Below are 20,222 nucleotides of genomic sequence, written 5' to 3'. Positions count from 1 at the left end.
CTGTCACTCAGTATTTTCAGTGCATTTTCTCAAAGTGGATGTTGATCGTTATACACAGATTTATGCTACAACAGATTATTTGAGGACTAGTGAAACCAATTATTTAAGGGCTTTGCATTTAGTTTCCTCTGGCATTCTGGAAAAAATAGGGTAGGATTAATTTTGCTTGCTCATGTCCAGAAAAGAAAAGATATTTAAGAAATTGATAATTAAGCTGACCTAGGTGTAGTACATGTTAGTATCATCACATTTAAGAAATAAATGAGTTGAGAATATGTCATCCATACCACTTAGCACTTGTGTTTGAATAATTAATACTGTTTTTCATAAAAGTCAGAAAACGGGGCACAGTAAAGGCACATTCCAAAGTCTAACAAATTTATAAGACCTGGTTTTAGAATCTACAAGTCTTGTATGTGTCTTGCTATAACCATTGGGCTACACCTATTTAGGAATTTTTACTTCAGTATTGTCATTGTGCTCTGTGTGTAAGGCACACATATCTCAGGAAACACAGTATTGTAGAATTAGAAACTATTAAAATACATATTCTCTCCCATACTATAAGGGGAGAGACAGTGATACATTAGCATAATGTTTGGTTCATCTTTGAGGACAAATCTCAAGAGCCTGAAATTCCATGGTGATGTTCTGAAATTTGTTTGAAAATGCTTGTTGGGCCATGATGGTGACAATTTTAAAAGACATAGACAGAACCTGAGAGAAGTTAAATCGTTTAAGAGCAGGAATCTAAAAAATATTAACATCACGAGAAATCTGGAGTATACAATGCCTCTCAGTTTTAAAGACATCCTCTTAAACAGCACTTTTCTGAAACTACAGTTCACGGGCAGCTATAATACCAGTGCTTCCTAAGTCATTATATTGTCATTCTTAAATAATAAATTTCCAACCAGGTGCTCTTACCAACAGGCTAAACTTCATCATTAGAAGAATTGTTATAGCCTGAATATATTAAACAGAAATAAAAGGCAAAAAATAACTGTGAGACCTGAGAAGTAACTGACAGAATCACACATTTCAACAACAGACCAGTGTGACCCTTCTCAAAAGTTTCTATAATCTTCTTTTCCCAAGGCTGAAGTTGGGTTGCTGTTTCTATTATAAAAGGGCTTCTTAACATTACCCAAAGCAGTGTCTGTTTGTTCAAGTACCCAATGTCCTTCCTGATGATGAGAATTTGTCTTTGTAGACAAGGAAATTACAGTAATGTGACTGTAAGCTGCACCAGAGAGATTTCTAACTTGTGAAATTTTACTGCCAGAGTTCAGAGACAGTCTTTTAAATATTAAAAAAAGTTCTGGTAACTGTATGAAAAAAAAATTATTGAAGCTAGAAAAGGTCCTGAGAAAGACAACTGTAATGATTAAAGGAAATGGAGAAAAATGTTTATGCAGGAGAAAATGTTGAGGGAATATCTGATTTCATTTATAGATACAAAGGAGAAAACCAGATATATCTAAATAAATGACAGCAATGGCTGTGGGTCACATGTATGTGAACAAACTGTAACTAGACTTAGGATAGAAATTAGAAAACAAGACAGACATGCAAAGGACTCAACCTCTAGAACACCTCTCCAGTGGAATCTGTAATTGACCATAGACAACAAATTTTAAATCAAAACTTAGTAATTAGGAATTCAGTGGAATTCCTTATCTAATTGTGTGGTTTCTTTCTAGTTGGATAAACTGAAACTTCCTGGGACTGTGATCTGTATGTTATGTTGGCTCTAGTCACCAGCATTTTGGAGTTATCTCTTGGAGTTATCTCACTGGCCTTCTGCAACCTTACCTGGTGAAATTATTTTTTTTTTTTATCTGCATGTCTCATCCGCTTAATATCCTATATCTTCTCCGAACCTTTAATGAATATATAAGACCTGTGAGAGTATGGTGAATCTCAGTGTCAAACTTTTGTCCTAGTGTAAGGTGACCACGTTATTCCTTCTCTCTCAGTTAACATCCTGAAATCAGGAGCAAGACTTTCAGTTCATGTAACAATCATTTCACCACTCTGCTAATTGCAGCCTCAGGCAGTACCTCACATCTCACATTTTGAGTGCTTAGTTTGCTCCATAGCCCTATAATAAGCATCAGGTTAAAGGTTCTTGAGCCTTGATCTGAAAAATTTAAGATGCTCTGAATGCAGCAGACATGTGAATCCAGGAGAAAGACTTCAAGTGATGTACACATATATAGTTGCTAATTTACCTGTCTAACATGTAGGCATTATTTACAGCATAGAAGCTTGGTACTCAGAATGCTATATGGCATTTAACTGGATTCTAGTGATGTTGAGCTTCGTTTTTCAAACAGGTTTTATTTCTGCATTGACATGTAAAAGGATGAAAAATCACCAGTGAAACTCTTCACTGGGAGCAGCTTTAAATCATGCAAAGGAGGAAACAGAAAAACGTGGAGGTAGAGGAAAGAACATCAGAAAGGCCAGCATAGAAAATAGCACATAGCTATTTAATGTGAAATTTATTAGACAATATATGTTGCTTTATGGTTGTAACATTAGTTTACTACACAGAATACACTGCTTCAAACAACAGAAACTAATAATTCATTTATGGGGAAGTATATCTGCCATGGGGCTCCAAAAATAATTGAAGAGTGTTCCTAGGTTTCCTACCTGTACTGCAAACTGCTTTTGCTCCAGGTCCAACTTATACTTCACTCCATGTGCCTTCTGTCCCACGTGGAGACCATGAAAGCCTCTGGGTCAAAAGGGATTTGTGTCAGCCTTTAATCAGGTCCCCAGTCTGGGTAACCAAAGGATCACGACCCAGGGCTTATTGCAGCACGTGCATGCCAGTTAGTCTAGACACAGCCTCCAGGAGCAAAGAATGGCCAAAAATCTCATTCTATAATTGAAAAATAGAACCTGTCTGCCTCAAGTATATCTCTGATTTCACTGACATTGAAGCAAGGTACTCTGCAGTGTTAGGGATTAAAATCTAACAAAAAAAAACCCAAACCCCAACCTGAAATACTCTACCTTATCAAAATATAGACTAAATATTTCCTAATTTTATACTTTACATCATTTACTGAAAACTGTAAACCATATATAAGTGCTTACTACACACAAAAAATAATTAAAAAAATATGTAAACAGGTATATATATATATAATCATTCTAATAACAGAAAGATCCTGGAATAGATTACATGTGCTTTGGATTTTCATAATACAATATATTAAAAAAAAAATCAAAACCAATGAACCAAACAAACATGGACCATTTGAAAGTATGAAGGTTGACAAACATCACACAACTAAAACTTGTAGTGTATATACTATGTTTTTAAAAGTGGTGCTGCCTCAGAAGGGAATATGGCAAGAGTGGTCAGGAAGTTCATTAACACACAATCTCCCTCCTCAGTTCCTGTGGAATCGCAGTGGCAATAAACAAATTCCTTTTCTAGTATCTCTTGAAAAAAGAGGCAAACTTCCTTTGGGTTCTGTATGATCTTATATACAAACTGAAATATCTCTTTACTCACATGAATATTCTGAAGTTGGCCTTTAAAAACTGAAATAACAATTTGATAATATTAATCCATACATAATATCAACATGACTTCTGTTTCCTACTTTTCATTCTATTACAGCATTTGAATACTATTTCCTATTCTTCATTTCAAACTAAACATATCCGTTGATTTGGTCTGGAAAAGCATTTCTACTGAAAGACAATTCTCAAATCCTTTCTCAAAATTCATGAACTATAGGAACCTTAGACCTTGGGTGGGTATTTCAAACTTCACCTCTCTGTTCTAACAGCAGTAGTTGTTTCTCTACAAATGAGATGATTGGTATATAAGTGGATATCTCCAAATAAATAAAATTTCAGGAAAAAATGGGTTTTAACCAAGAAATCACTGTCCTAGAATAACAGCCTTTCTTTTTCTGTTGGTTCCAAAAAACATCTATTGTCTGTATTTCAGCCAGGATATACAATGGTGTGGTTTATATTTATCTAGGTCTGGGCTGTATTCACACTGGGAACTTCATTTGGTGTGGCATTCAGCAGTTTGCTTGGGAATTATTTATTTTTCTGAGGAAGTTTTCACTAATCTAAGGTTATAGAAATTCCAAGATCTCTGTTACAAGTCTTTCTCATCTTCTCTTTTTTCATTGTCCATTGCACAAAAGCAAACTTCTTTTTCTTCTTCTTCTGTAGGAAAGGCATTTTCGTTTTTCAGATTTTTATAGGCATTATGTTCAGTGTTATTTAAAGAAGTGTCACACTTCAGAAATGTTTCAAAATGACAGGTTTCTTCTGGATCTGCCAACGTGGGAAAAACCTTTTCTCTAACACTATGAATTCTGCTTATTCTTAGGGTTTGGCATATTTTCAGCTTTCTATTGGGTAGCTCACTATTTGTGCCTATCACAAGATCACTATTTGTGCCTATCACAAGATCACTAGACATGTGCTTGAATATATTATTTTGACCATTGCTGACTTGGATAGATTTTATATTCATATGTTCTATAACATGTAATTTCCCTGAACTGCTTGTGTCTTTCAGAGTTGAAGATGCAAGTATTCCAAAGCTACTAATAAAATCTAAGGTGTTATTAGCATAAAACCTATTAAAAATATTATTGGCAATCTTATTGATACGGTTATTCTTCAGAGCCACACACTGTTTTCCATCTGTTATTGAATCTTTGCCTGACCATTGCAAATGTTCATTCTTTTTGGCTAACAAACCTGGCCCCAGCTGGTTCTCAATATCAGATGCCTTTTGGTAGGCATACCCTCTCTGTTCCTCATTGATTGGTGTCACTATCACCATCAGTATTGGACAATGTTGGCCACATATAGCATGGAGTCTGTCCAAGGAATCTTCTTCAGAAGGAGCACTTCTGTTAGCATTACTGCCTTGGGTTGGCTGAGTCTGTACGGGTTCATCATTTAAAGGCTGTTCCAATGGATACACCTTGTTATCAGGCAATCTAAATTCTCCAGATGTAAAGGATGGGAAATTTGTATCAGCCTGTGTGGAAGTAGAACCTACCATGTCTGATGGTTTGATCTTTTCTTTGTTTGCTGCAGGAAGGGAAGTGATCTTCCCATTGCGGATGGATGCGTTTTTTCTATTTAAGTCATCATGAAAGGGTTCTGAATCACTGTTATGAGGTATACTGAAGTAGTTGCAAAGATTTGCAGAGGGTTTAGCCAGCTCTTCAAGTTCTGAAGAAGAGATTTCTTTGAGAGGTGGGTATTGATTCAGATTGCCAAAGTGTGAGTATGGAACATCATCACTGTTGGCATCAAGGACTGTGTCTGTTGATGTTGTATCCAAATTACCATACATTCCAGTCCTTTCAGGTGGTGATCTTCTTATTAAATGATTTTCTTTGAGAAGCCACTTGCCTTTATCTATCAATACTCCTTCATCTTCATCATCTTTTATGCTAGGTTGGCAATGTTGCTTTGGAGATTCCTCAGAACTCTCATTAGTATAATTTGACTCCTCTTTGTTAAGACTAGGTTGTGGTGTTAGTAAAGTAGTGTTTTCTCTTCTTGCTATTGTGTCAGATTCATCTATGTTTACTGGAAATTCTTGTGATGGTAATGAAGAACATGAAAATTTTTCTGCAGAACATGACTTATGTTCTTCAGAAAGAGAAATAGTTTTTTCCACCACTGAAGAGTGAAATTCTTCAGTATCCTTTTGATATGCTTTTGACACATAAGAAAATCCTTTGTGAAACTCAGGCTTAAATGAAGCTTCACTCTTGCCATAAAGTCTCTCAATAGTTCTTTTTACATAGCCAGCATTGTAATGTTTTTCAATTATTGTTTCTTCCTCACTTTCATTGGTCAAATCACTAGATGCTCCAAAGTTACGATCACTCTCTTCAGTATCTGGTCTGTAATCTGACCAGTCTGAAGTAGCAGGACTTTTTAAGCATTTTTTTAATTGAGAAATATCTGAACACATTTTGTTCTTCAGCTCATCTACTGGAAATTTCTGTTCCCCTTCACTCATATCACATTCTGTAATTTGCTTTGATTCATAACAAAATGATAATGGAGAGACTGTAGATAACCTCTCAGATGTTTCCTCATAAGTTTCTACATCTTCATTGTCTTCCTGCACAGAATAATCCTCATTATTGTATTCTACAGAGGTTTCAGCATCTAGTATAAGTTGGTTGTTTGGGTTTTTGTCATTACCTGCTGACTTTGGATCAACATCATCATCTTCCTTTTTATTAGTTGTAAAATGTATAATATCTTTTTCATCTTCTAACTCAGAAGTATCCTGATCTAAAATACAGTTTTTATCATTAGAAGTTACACTATGAACTGTTGAGTTAGGTTCCACTGAAGTTTCTGAGTCTTCATTAACAAATGACGTATCAGTGTTTTTATCTTGAGATTCTTTACATAGACTATCAGTCATATCTTCATTTCTTTCAGGCAGCTCTACAGCTGATGCCTGGCTACAGGTAACTGAATTAGTATTGGCATATTGATCATCTAGCTGTGTTTTGGGAGCACTCAAATCTAAAATCTCTGTTTCTCTACAAAGATCTTCCTGTATATCAAAACCACTTTCTGATTCACCAGTTAATTGTAGAGCTTCTTCAGTATTTACATTGTCCTGTGGAATACAAGGCTCAACAGAGTTTTCACTGTTATGCAAAGGTATACCATTAGGAATTTCAGATTTGGGCATATCACCAGGGCAATGTGTGGAGTTCTGCTTTTCGAGTTCTCTTCCATGGTGCAGAAAGTTATTTTCAGTTGATTGTTGAAAGTGTGAGAAGGCAGCTTTTAGTTCGTCAACTTTTTCTATTATTGTACTTTGCTTCAGAAACTGTAACTGCGTAAATATTTCAGAACAGCTGCAGGGAGGTTTTTGCATATCATCTTTGATTGTCCCAATCAAACTCTCTCTCAGATTCAGTACAACCAGCCAAGCTAGGAGAACATTGGAGGAAGAAGCAAAAGCTGAAGGAGAAAGATCAGAAAGGCTGCAAGCTTTTCCTATACATCTATTGTGTTCTTTCTGGAGATCAAGTAAAGCTGACTGCAGTTCATGCAGCAACATGCTAGACATGCAACTATTCTGAACATAATTGTCCATTTTGTCATTGACAATTGCACAGTCAACTTGAACAGCAACTTCAGATTTTTTTCTTTGACATAGGTTGTTATCTTGAATATAAATTTCTGATATCTTTTTATCATTGTCTTGTGTTTCCTTACCATCACGATGAAATTCTGACTTGAGAGAAGACCTGGCTTCATCTACTACAGTTGTGTTACCATGAATCAAAGAGTCAGTTTGTTTCTCACCAGAATCCTTGGCTGATTTTTCTAAAGTTACCAATTCAGAAATAGGCTCTAATGTTTTTTTGGTTAGATTATGTTCAATCAGATGGTTTATTCCAGTCACATGTAATTTATTTATGATAAATCCTGTGTCTTTATCTGTAGAAACATCAATATTTTCTTTAGGAAAACAACAGTCATTACTACTCTCCAAAGTCAACTCTTTTTTATTTATAGGGGGTAAAACAGAATTTGGTGACAAGTTTTTCAGCCAACTTTGGACATAGTTTTCAAGTGAATGCTCAACAACCTTCTCTTGAAAATCCTGTTTTAGAGCTTCTAGTGTAATGGCTCTTTCTGATATATTTAATTTATTTGCACCTTTACTTAAACTTTTCTTCATTCCTTTTTGTTTTTTCTCTTTCTTTGATGACAAATGATCCAAAATATTCTTTTCCATTTCTTTTTCAAAGTTAAGATGCTTTGTCACTTCTGGCTTTGAAATCACCGATGACATCTGTTCAAAAGAATTGGTTGTGAGATTTATGCCTTCTTTCTCAGTATTCAGAGTATCCTGACTGTGTTCAGACTCATTGTTTGAGTCAGCTGTCACTATACCATCTTCACTCTTTGCAGATGAAAGAATATTTTTTTTCCTTGACTTCAATTTTACCTTGGTCAACTTGTTGTCATTACTTCTTTTGTTTTTGTTAGATGATAATCCATTTTCTTCCACTGAATCCTGGTGAGAAAACTCGCCTTCAGGACATATGCTTTTGTCTGAACTGACAGACCTGTTGCTGGTTGTCACAAGTAATCCTGTTCCTTCTTTCTGAGGAATTTCAGAATGATTATCCATAGCCTCTGTTGTGGAATCCTCTGTGGTTTTACTTGTGATTTGCATTCCCTCACCTTTAATTATACCTGAAATTTCTTTATCTTTTTTATTTTCACACGTATCTTGCTCTAGAGTGTTAGATGACTTTTTCTTCTTCTTCTTTTTAGTGAGGGAAGATGCAGATTGGCTGTCATCAGTGAGATGTGTTGCTGTCACAGATTCAGCCCTGACACTGATTTGATTCTCACTTTCAGTAACAGTAGGAAAGAATCCAGTTGGATTTATTTTCTCAGTAGGAGTTTTACTACATGGAGGTTCCATCATCTTCAGCTGGCTATGTCTAGGACAGGCTGAATGCATTGAATCTTGAGAAATGGGTGGTAAATCAGCAGCTTTGAACTGTGTTTCTTCTTCTGACTGACATAATTCTGAATATGTCATGATGGAACTCAGTGATCTTTTTATTTTTTTAATATCACCTGACTCATGGAAGTGGTCTGCTGAAGCTGGCCTAGATGCCTTGTAAATTTTTGATGATGCTGTGAAACCACTAATGTTAGCTTTGTGGGTTGATGCTAAACTATTGTATTTGTCTTGTTCTACAGCTGATTTCCCTAATATATTGTGTACCAATTCACCCTCATTAGGCATTTCTGAAGTCTTCCTATTTGTGGAGTCTATTAAATCATTACTTTTGTGGCTTACTTTAAAAAGCATTTCTTCTTCTATATTCTCTGTAGAAATCTTTAATAAATCATTGTCACTCATCTCACTAAACTTTGGATTACTGACACTTGACTTTTTTCTACTTGAATGAGCTACCATGCAATACTCAGATTTATTTTCTCCACTCTGTATTTCCTCACTGTAGGAAAACTGTTCTACTGTTTTCTCCTGAACCTCTTTTTCAGATACCAAGGTGACACTTTCAACCACTGCTTTCTTTTGTCTAACACGCCTTGGCCCAGGGGTGGGAGGCCTATAAAAACGAGGCCTGGTATTATCTTCTGGTTCATTGCTTACGTCCAGATCTGTGGAACTGTTCTCCTTACAGCTATTACAGTCGGTGGCTTTTAAATCAGACTCTGATTCTTTGTCTGACACTTCGGCATTGGATTGCTGCAATGAGTCTCTCTTCTTCAAAAATGGAGCATCTTTGGGGTGTATACATTCTGATACATTTACACTGGATAAGCAATCTTCCTCATGCATTGTAGAACTGCATGTGGTGGCATTTTTGTTATAAGAAAGGCCAGCACGACTTACAGTGGTTGTCCATTTAATGGTTTCTTCCTCTTTAATTTTGAATCGAACTTTCATTTCCACTGTCATACTGCCATCCTGATTCAGGTGAACAGATTTCTCAATGTCATCTTCATACCGAGCCACAGACAAGTCTTCAGTGGTCACTAACTGATTTCCTCCCATGCCATTATGACTGTCAGGAACATAGGAAGAATCTGAGTTGTTATCATTTGAGTTGTTTTCTTGGCTGGACACTTTATCAGAAGAAACTGAGAATATCTGAGATCTTGAGCTAGAACCCATTTCAGCTCCCACTATGAATTACATTGGAAGAACCCAGATTCATTCAGTAGGTGGAAAGTAGAGAAGGCAAATATTATGCATAAGGATCCAGATGGTGAGACAGCAGACAGGGAGCAAAGGAAAAGAAAGGAAGAAAGGAGAAAAATTAGTACAAAGGAAGATAATAAAGTGTCTTTATTTTACCAGAGTATTAGACAGTAAAGAGAAATACATGGCTAAACTTGCCGATGATTTTAAGAAGTTGCTAGAGAGAGAAATATAACCAATTTTTAATGAAGAATCAAACATTTAGCTGCTTTTCCACTTATATTTGATTTTGCAGTAGGCTTTTTCCAATACCAGAGCTATAACCTTATTTGAAGCTCCAAAGCCTAAGGAAAACACTAAGTGCCCTCATTTTATACATAGTTGGGTGCTGAGGTTGCCTTGAACCTTCCAAGGGATTCACAGGCCTTCACTACCAGGCTTCAAGCTACCAACATCACTTTTTCTTCACGCCTTAGCAATCATTAATAGATCATTTCCTATTAGCTCTTGCAGTTCCAAACTGTGTCAGTCAGGGTGAACATGTATCTCCCTGACAATCTACAGCATATGAGTAATTACTGTGAGTAATGTCACTAACAGGTGAATAAAGAATTCCGATCCAATTCCCTGGACTGACTTTCTCCAGAGAAGTAAGCATGGAAGCACTTGAACTTCTTCTCATAAAATCTGAATTTAAATCATGACATTCCAAGATACTTTTTATGCTACAGTACTGTAGATGATGCCACAAAACTCAGAAAACCCAATGATCATATGTCCAGACTTCAATGAATTTTGAGTATGGCCCAATATGTGTTGCAGACTTATTAGTTATTCCCAAAATAGGTTTTGATTACTCTAATAATTTGGGTTTGTAGAAAAATTCTACCTCATCTCTCTGTAGCAGTTGAGAGGAGAGGTAACAGAACATCAGATAAAATTAAAGTTTTGCTGTCTTCCAAGAAGCTCTGCATGTGTGAAGGAAATTGTGCACGTACACCCACACAGATACATCCACAACTGCTACTGATACCTAAATATATAGAAGCCACCATTTAATCTAAAGGTTTAACTTGCAGAAAGGTATTTTAACACATGTAATATTAACTTATCTGCATTGCTTGAATTTTACTTTCTTTTTTTCTTCTCAAGTGAGTCACAAGTGGTCTTATATCAAGGTTTTCACAGTTAACATGCTACTATAGATATATATCTATAATTTCAAGCAAAATGACTTGCAAGTTTCCCAGGCATATGCTTTACTGTGAACTGAATCAAAGACAAAAGTTTGTACTAACTTCTCTAACACACACTAGACCTTATGCTTCCCAAAGTAAAAATCTCATCTTCTCTGTCTCAGGAAACGGAACAAGAACAAAGGGCCTGAAATTTGATTTTTCAGCCTCTCACATCATCAGTGATGTTTCCTACATAAAAACTTCCAAATTTCTCAGGTTAAAAAAAAAAAGAGGGGTGCTTTGGGAAGGATTTTTTGTGTCTGCAGGACTTTCATTCTCAAAATGTTCTTGCTTGCTCTCTCTTGACTCATTAGTTATGCTCTGCAAACATCTCTCAAGCTGTGCAAGTCAAAGAACATGAAGGATGAGAAAAACTAAAATGGTTTGGTGAGGACACAACAAACTGTGAGGGATGTGGAAGAAACTCCTTCAAGTAAATGGAAGCCAAGTGTCTTATGTATTAAGGTGCCCTATGACACAAGGGGCACACAATTATTCTGGAGAGTCTCAGTACAGAAACAATTACAGTGTTTTCTGGGCTCTCCAGTACAGAATGCAGCTGTATCAGGGTACCTCTGGATTAAACGTATTTTCCCCTAGACAGTACTTCTGCCCTACAGGGTGCTCTAATGCCAAGGATTCCCACTCTACCTAAAGCTGTGGCACTGCATCATTTTGTTCCCTTCAGCCCCCGGCTATTAGGCAAGCCTGGCTTCTCTCCAGCAGTGCCTCATGTTCTTGGTCATCCACTGGACACTTGGCACTCTTAGTGACCTTGCCAGTGGCACAACTCCATGAGTAAACAAGGGGAAATTGCAGATCTGTGCATGTTTTCCCAAACTTATCCAAGAAACATGTATTGCATCCATGAGGATACAGGAAAGGATGACACTTCATGTGAAAAACAGCTTCAAAAACACGATGACTTTGTCAATGAATGGGTGTTTTCCTGTTTATGTGGAGCATAGGTAGTGGGAAAAACTGAAAGTCATAACAATGACAAGTTAAACCTTTCTAAGTTAAGTTCTGAAAACTGCACAAAAGTTTTTTTCAAGAAATTCCGTCAGTTAAGACCTGAAGTAGCCTGTGGTTTATCTTTTACCACTGTTGTTATTGTGACACCAAGAAATTAATAACAATGATGACAATCAAGTGTATTAAAGTAAAATACACTTCTAGATTTGCATCCATGTTCAAAGTATGGCTGTTTATTTGAAAGAAAATATGTATAGTAGCTAAGTACTTAGCAGAAACTTACATGTAAAAAAAGAGTGTTGTCATTCTGAACTTTCTAATCCTTATAGAAGGGTCAGCAAATATAAGCAGTTTCAACCTGCTTTTCTGACTATCTTTGATCCTCATAAGATTGTCATGCTTTCTGTCTTGTTCTGAGACAATTACACCAATTAATAAAATACTAATTAATTCAAAGGACTTACTATTTTCACTGTCTGACTTGGCATTTGCATTTGGGTACACACGATTTGCAATTCCAAGCAATTTAGCAGGCCTTGAATACACAAGAGAATCATAATTGCTCGGTTTAAAAGGCTCTCTCCCTGCTGCGACTACAGCTCCAGAGCACAATATCAGGGCCTGAAGATTAGGAACCTGGAAAAAAAAAAAAAGGAATATTAAATTCCCTGCCTTAGTAACCACAAAAAATAATGTAAGAGACTTATCCCTTTCCGTGCTTTAATATCTTCACTTCTTAGTCTCTACATTAGTTTGCAGCAGGCTATTAAATATGCATCACAGCATGGAATTAATTTTTTGATTCCTGTAAGGCAATTCCTATTTCTGTGAGGGTAGGTCTTGTTATATAAATATATGAGACGAAGACTTTAAGAAGCAACTTTAATCCAGATAAAAATTTTCTCATAATTTAAGTGTTTGAACATGTAATTTTGTCTCATCATTGCCCAATGACTGCTCAGAGCCGTGGAACAAGAATATGTAGTTGGAGGTAGGTTTAAATATGAATGCATATTTGGAGGAAGAAAGGAGAATTCAGAATACACCAAAAGTTCTTGACCTGTAATGCCACAGAGCAATAGAAGGACCTAATCATGGAATATACACTGGAAAAGACTTCTGGAAGTCATGTAGTCGAACTCTGCTCAAAGAAGGTCTGACTGGATCAGGGTGCTCAGAGCCTTGTCTAAAAGTTTTGAATTTATTTTCCAAAACATATTGCAAAATAAGGCTTGTAAACTGCACTCCAGTGATTTACAGGTGATACAGTTTCCTAACCTAACACAGAATTTCAACAAATGAAGGGTAAACACAGGATTTCCCTTGAGCTCTTGGACCTCTGCATGGAAATCTCTTTCTAGATGACTGTTAGGTATAATCACAAGTGATTTTCTGTGATTAAACAACACACAGAAAAAACACTATGTGATAAAATTACAGAAAACAGCAGGTGAGATCAAAACCAGGGTTATTAGTGCTACATCATCTGGGTTTAGAGGTACAGAGCATGGTCCATGATTTGAAAATTATGATACACATCCAGGTGTCATAGTTTCAAGTCAATAATGGGAAAACACTCTCCATTTCTGTAATGATAAAATACATGTGGCTATTAGATGCTACCTACCCTATTTTTAAAGCATTATCAGAGATAAGCAGAATTAGGACTAAACAAAGCTTCTCTGTAAATGTGTAAAGATGTAGAAGTGAGGGCATGCCTAAAAGAGGCCTGAATCAGAAAAAGAAAAGCACTTTTTCATGATGACTTAAAACACAATGTCCTCACTTGCTTCTCTCTGACTGCAAGATTCTAGTCTGTATACTTCAAGCTAGTAGCCTTCTGAAGGGGAAAAGACATAGAAAGAAAACACATGAAATTCAGCATATCAAATCTTACCTCAGGCCAGTTGCCCAAGCTTCTAATTTATAAAATCACCATTTTAATTAAAAATAATCTAGAAGGGATCATAGGAATATTGTCAGTAGTCATGTTTATTCTCACCTTTCTGCCATCAGTGGTATATAGTTTTGCGACTGGATATTGCATTAACTCACTCATATGATCCAGAAAGGCCTCAAAGGTACGTGTGTTTTTCTTTCCCAGAACCACAGTACGCCTGAGTCTCACATCCCCATTTTTGAAAACAAGCATCTTTTTGGGGGTTGTTATTTTTCTCTCTCGATGGCCAAATTCATCTTCGTTCTCCCTTGCCAGTTGCACAGCTCGACGACGGGCACTGACAGGCCTGCTGATCTGCCAGGGCAGTGGCTTTTTGCTGGCCTGTTCCAGGTTGATGGGCTTCATTTTCCTCTGGTGGGAGCAAATATAAGATTTTCCATCTTCAAGATCCTCCAGATTGGTGATGCTGTGTCTCCCTTTCGGTGTACTGATATTCCTCACTCCAAAAGGTAATGGGACTCGTTTGGATAAGCTATCCAACAAGGCATCAAACGTTTTGTAAGACCGGTTATTAATGACCATTTTGATCCCATTAAACTGAGGATCTCCACTTTTATAGAAGCAAATCCGTTTTGCCACGACAGGTTCAGTAACGTTGAGGTGGCGCGTGGATAAACTCTGTTCGCTCTCAGAGGAGTTTGGCTGAGTCACCGAGTAACTCGTTGAAGGTGTTTCACTCATTTTGACAGCAATCTGGAAGACAGAAGAGGTGGATGTAAAACTTTGCCTGTGACTTATGCAATAACAGAATCTTCATTTCGAAAGGTGCAGAAGGAGAACTTATAAGAAAGCAACAGCGGCGTCTTGTGCCAGAAATCATTGGATTTAAAAGGATCCAAGCTGTTATCTCTAAATTCCACAAAGACTCCAGTACTGTCAGATTAAGTTAGCATAGCTCTACTTGCAAATATTCCCCAAACTCTCCAATGTGATTTAAAATCTCTTATCATTTTGGTACAAGAGATCTTTCCTTAGAAGAAGGTACTTGTCAGTCCAGAATGATAATTAGATGTTTTCTTTCTTGAGGATGAAGTTAATGACTTTTCATATTTAAGACATTAGCAATATCCTTTTTAAGAGGGAGCAATTTGTACTTAGGCATAAACCATATTCATTCCAAAATAACAAAACTGAAAGACAATATAATTAATTCTGATCTCATACACCAATTTTATACCAGGACAAACCCACTGGACTCAGAGAAAATGCTTCTGATTTACTACAGTGTATGCTACACCAGAAAAAGCCCCAAAACATGTTTTGGAATTAAGTTGCATCATAAATTGATAGATCATTTTCTTTTCTATCATCTGCTTTTAATTCGTTATACATAAATCTCTACAATATTTGCATTTATGCTGAGGGGAAAAAATACTTATCAAATAAGGCTTTTTTTAGCAAGAGGCAAGTCTTTAAATCCTTTATAAAGTCACACACAAAAAAATCAAGTATTCAGTAGAAATAGCCTTTAAATTTAAGCATTTAAATACCAGTCTTTTAACAGATAGTTTCTGACAAGTGTATTGATAGTCTTCATCCTTGAAAAGAGAGTACTCTCACTACAGCCTTTTCATTTTAATCCAGTATACATACAGATACTGTCATGACAATCCTTGAAATAAATAAAATATCTTTATCTTAATGATTTGCTTGCTTTGACTGGAACACAAGATAGAAATAGTTAGGCTACTAAGCAGTCTCAAGGAAGCAGTTTTAGTGCAGTTTTACGAAAAGCTCTGTAGCAGTCTCAGGGAATATGTCATTAAAATAATATAAATTAAGTCTTTTGACAATGTCGTCTTTCTGTAGCTGCTGTATTGACTAATGGAACAATCTCTTCTGGTTTCTATATATTTTTCTTAATGAAGCTATGGAAAACAATATTTTGAGTATTTTACCACTACATTAGGGTGGGTTGACCCTGGCTCAAGGTCAGGAGTCTACCAAAGCCACTCTATCACTCCCCCTCCTCAGCTGGAGAAAATAAAATTAAAGGCTCATGGGTTGAGATAAGGACAGGGAAGTCACTCACCAGTTACCATAATGAGCAAAAGAGACTTCACTTAGGAAAATTAATTTATTACCCATAAAATCAGAGTAGGGTAATGAGAAATATAACCTAAAAAAACACTACCCCAATCCTTCCCTTCTTCCTGGGTTCAACTTCACTCCTTCTTTCTCTACTGCCCTTTGGGAAGCAGGGGACAGGGAATGGGAATTCCAGTCAGTCCATCACACGTTGTCTCTACCACTCCCTCCTCCTCAGGTGGAGGACTCCCCACACTCTTCCCCTGCTCCAGCATGGGAACTTCTCCAACTTTTTTCTGTTAACTTCTCCAATGTGAATCTTTCCCAAGGGGTTTAGTTCTTCATGAACTTCTCCAACGTGAGTCCTTTCCATAGGGTGCAGTCCTTCAGAAACAGACTGCACCAGGGTGGGTCCCCCACAAGGTCACAAGTCCTACGACCTAAACCTGCTCCAGTGCAGGCTTCACCCAGGGTCACAGCTTCCCTCAGACACCCACCTGCTCCAGTGTGGGGTCCTGCATGGGCTGCAGATGGATATCTGCTCCTCCATTAACCTGGCTGCAGCAGGACAACCAACCTGCCTCACTACAGCCTTCTCCAGAGGCTGCATGGGAATTCCTGCTCCAGCACCTGGAGCATCTCCTCTTCCCCCTTCTTCACTGAGCTGTTGTTCTCATGTATTTTCTCTCCTCTCTTGAGCTGTCATTGCTCACTTTGCCCAGCCTTGGACTGCAGTAGCTCCATCTTGGATCTGACTTTACTTGAGAAGTCAATGGGGAAGTTTCTAGAAGCTTTTTACAGAAGCCATCCCTGCAGCCTCCCCTGCTACCAAGCCCTTTCTATACAAACTAAATACATCATACCCCTTCCCCCTGTGAATCACATATTGAAGAAAGGAAAAAAATTGCAACACAACAGCAACTGCAGCCTATTTTGAACAATTTTCAGCACACAGGAAGTTATGGCTCCTTTTAATACATTATATATAACCCTAACCCTAAACTGTACTCATTCTAAAGCCCTAAAACTAAAAAATAACCAGACAGGTTAGCACTAGAATGATGCACACAAAGATTGATTTAGGTAAGCATAATTCCATGTAAAAAAAAAAAAAAAAAGAATATGCAGGAAGAAATTTTCACACTTGGCTGCAGTAGGTTATACAACCCCACTCCATGGTGGTGACTAGAATTTCCTGTGGTAGGGAAGAGCTCCACTTCAGCTGAAATCACTGAGAGCTATAGTTGCTCATCCTTTTTAACATATATATTCAAAAGCTGCCTAAATTTTCATTGCATTTCTAAATTGGGAGGTTGTCATGTGTGTTAAGGCTAGGGGTACAATCTGAAACAGATGTTTATGCTTCATACGTCACTCTGTTTATACTGATATTCCTCATCCTGTTTATATTGATATTCCTCATTGTGTTCATACAGATCTATCTAGAGGAAATCCATAAGGGCATTTTTATTGCTAGCTGCAACCCACTTTTCTACTCTCTTTGGAGGACTAATTTTCTCCTGCAATGAAAATAGCAATGACAGCAGCAAAGTTCTTGAGTGAACTGAATGTCATGTTACTCCTTTTAACTGGCTGAGAAGACCTGAGTTTGTTAACAGAATCTATTCCAGGACCAGGGAAGAAGAAAAAAATGGTATCATCAATAATGGCCATGGAGAGAAATGAATCAACACAGCTCCTCAGCTACTCTGCATTATGATTTCCTACCCTTTATGCAACTGGAGTAGGATTTCATCTAAGTGCATGTTCCTTCACTCTTACAAGTGATAAAATAGGTGGTCTCATGAGACTACCGATTATAACATTTTTAATTAACCTCTCAAAAATTGTTCTGGATATTTGTACTTGTGTAAAACATTAAGTTGTATGAGCATCAATATTTGGAAGAGAAATACACAAATGGGTGCTCAGAAATCAGCAATCACAGAAATTATACAATAGCATAAATAATAAAAAGAAATATTTTACATAACAGTGATCATCAGACTGAGTCTTGACACTGGAAGTAACAAAATCCAAAACAAACCAACAGAGAATACACATACAAATAAATAAATAAAGTTAAATAATTTGAATACACAAAAGAAACTAAGCAAGACATATTCCTTAGCAAAATAGAAAATGAATGCCAAAAGAAAGAATTCCAGCACAGAACTGATCATTACATAGTACTCCACGTATGAATTGTTTCTAGTATTAATTTTTATAATGGAAATTGCTTATGCATCTTTCAGCTATCTTGTTATTGCATTTTACAAGTAGAAAACATTTCAATAAAGGAATAATCAACATACTCTAGAAGTTACTATTTTGTGCTATAGATCATCAGTAGTGATTTATTCAGTGAAATGATTTAATTCCATCTTAAATACAGTACCAAATTTCATACTTAAATTATTTTACACTAAAATTAAGAAATAGCTGATATCATATGATACAGAATGTCTACTAAGATATTTTGGCAATTACAGTGTTGAGAATCCTATTCTGCAAGAAAATCAAACAGAATTCAGAATTTAATCCCTTTGCCTGTATTCTCATAATCAAAAACACTCATTCAAAGTTTATCCACAAGCCTCTAAACTGTATAAAGACATAAAATGGAAAGCTTTGTTGTAAATATATACGAATATGTCTGATCTTATATAGCTGGTAAGTATTGCATGTAATTTCATCATACTCACCCACAGTCACATCCTACTTGAATAAAAGAGTAATTAAGGTTTTTTCTTTTTTTCAGAGATTTTGAAATTGCACATGTGATTGTCTCTGCCATATGAAATGAACATCCTTAGTCTTACTCCTAGTGTGCTCAGCTAGAAAAAAACATCGTAATCCATTTGCTTAATCTCAGCTAATGTTAATCACCAGGTCAGGTTCACCTCAGGTAGCCATTGTTCAGAGCAAAGTGTCTAAAATCTCATTTGTTAAGTCCCCTTATATTATTTTTAAACTCAATTTACCTTTTAAATGGTTTTGATATACTTTTCTGATTATCTAGATTGTTCAAAAGACTCACAGAACCACATAAAATAAAAATGTGGGTGGAGTACATAGGTTATCTAATCTATCATTTTATCAGTGTAGTGAGGTCCTCCAGATTAAATTCTTTAAAAATATAAATTTTAAATATGTTATGTAGGTGTTCTACCCTTTGTGTTTTCAGATTATTAACTATAAACTATTAGTACTAATTCTTGCTTTTGTTCAGTCACTGGTCAAGTTGATTCTTTTTCTGCTAAAGGTTCTCCCAGATTTCCTCTACTCCGATATTGCAATGAAAAAAGTTCACAGCTTCCTTCACAGCACTCAGTAAAACGTGACAGTCTGCAATAGTTTTGTCATCCATGAGGTATTCTTAACTTCATTGTGCTGGAAAAAGGGCAATGAAACAATTATAAATATGTGTGAATATAGTTTGTGAAAAGGCAGGAAGATTATGTCTGACTGCAGCTAAATTATACCACAGAATATGTTTTTTTTTTCTTTTTCCAATCAAAATACTATATCCCCGGATGGTAACTCTTCCATCTAATTGCTACCAGATGCATAATCTGATTTGGAGCTTCTTTGCTTAATCAGGATTATAGCAAGATTTCAAAACTAGCTATGTAGAACAGTAACAAAAACACTGCTCTGTAGGCACTACAGCTGCATGACAAAATGACTTTTAAATATTTCCTTAATGTCTGTGCATGGGCACAAACATTAAATTGTAATCTTGCACAGATATTTTGCTATAAACATTCCTTTCTTTAATAAGATAATAATATAATTATATATATATATATATATATATTTCAGTTCTTAATCTCTCTTAGCTAATGTACCGCTCATATCCCAGTCAGTATTTTGTTGTTTATTCTTGTTCAGAAGATGAACAAGTGCAAATTCTATGTGTTATTCTGATGACTTTATTTTCTGGTGGTTTTCTTTTCAGTGCAGGATTTAAAATATCACTGCTACCTTCATTATCTTCCCAGTGCATGCAAAGCCACTTTCGATAACCAGCTAATCCATCAGCAGCTTCTCTGTAGCACTACAAGTTGAGACCCAAGTGATAATACTTCCAAGACCTGGTAAAGATGGTAAACAAGTGTCATCATTTGATGGTGTGAATGCCCCTTAATTCTCTAAGACTTCAAAAGGCTTACAAAGCTTCTGTCCAGGCATATGTAAGTTAAAAGCTCTATGGCATTCCTTGTACTACAAACACACCATGTATTCTGAAAAAATAGATGAAATTGTCAACTTTATA

The 20,222-nt window shown here is 36.4% G+C and overlaps 1 protein-coding gene across 1 annotated transcript in view; it reads right to left on the bottom strand.

The window, feature by feature from the left end:
- RP1 (RP1 axonemal microtubule associated) overlaps positions 1-18,766 on the bottom strand; it is a 168,579-nt gene extending 149,813 nt beyond the window's left edge. Inside the window, exons 1-3 of the mRNA XM_071737560.1 lie at positions 18,649-18,766; positions 13,958-14,608; positions 12,420-12,591 (exon numbers count right to left, since the gene is read on the bottom strand). Coding sequence (XP_071593661.1) covers positions 12,420-12,591; positions 13,958-14,596 — 811 coding nt within the window. The 5' untranslated portion in view covers positions 14,597-14,608; positions 18,649-18,766. The remainder of the gene's footprint in view (positions 1-12,419; positions 12,592-13,957; positions 14,609-18,648) is intronic.
- Positions 18,767-20,222: the final 1,456 nt, after the last annotated feature.

The sequence above is a fragment of the Heliangelus exortis genome, chromosome 2 (assembly GCF_036169615.1).
Source record: "Heliangelus exortis chromosome 2, bHelExo1.hap1, whole genome shotgun sequence".
In the NCBI taxonomy this organism is placed as follows: Eukaryota; Metazoa; Chordata; class Aves; order Apodiformes; family Trochilidae; genus Heliangelus; species Heliangelus exortis.
Note: the sequence above shows the minus strand (reverse complement) of the source record. Positions and strands in the feature narration are given on the sequence as shown.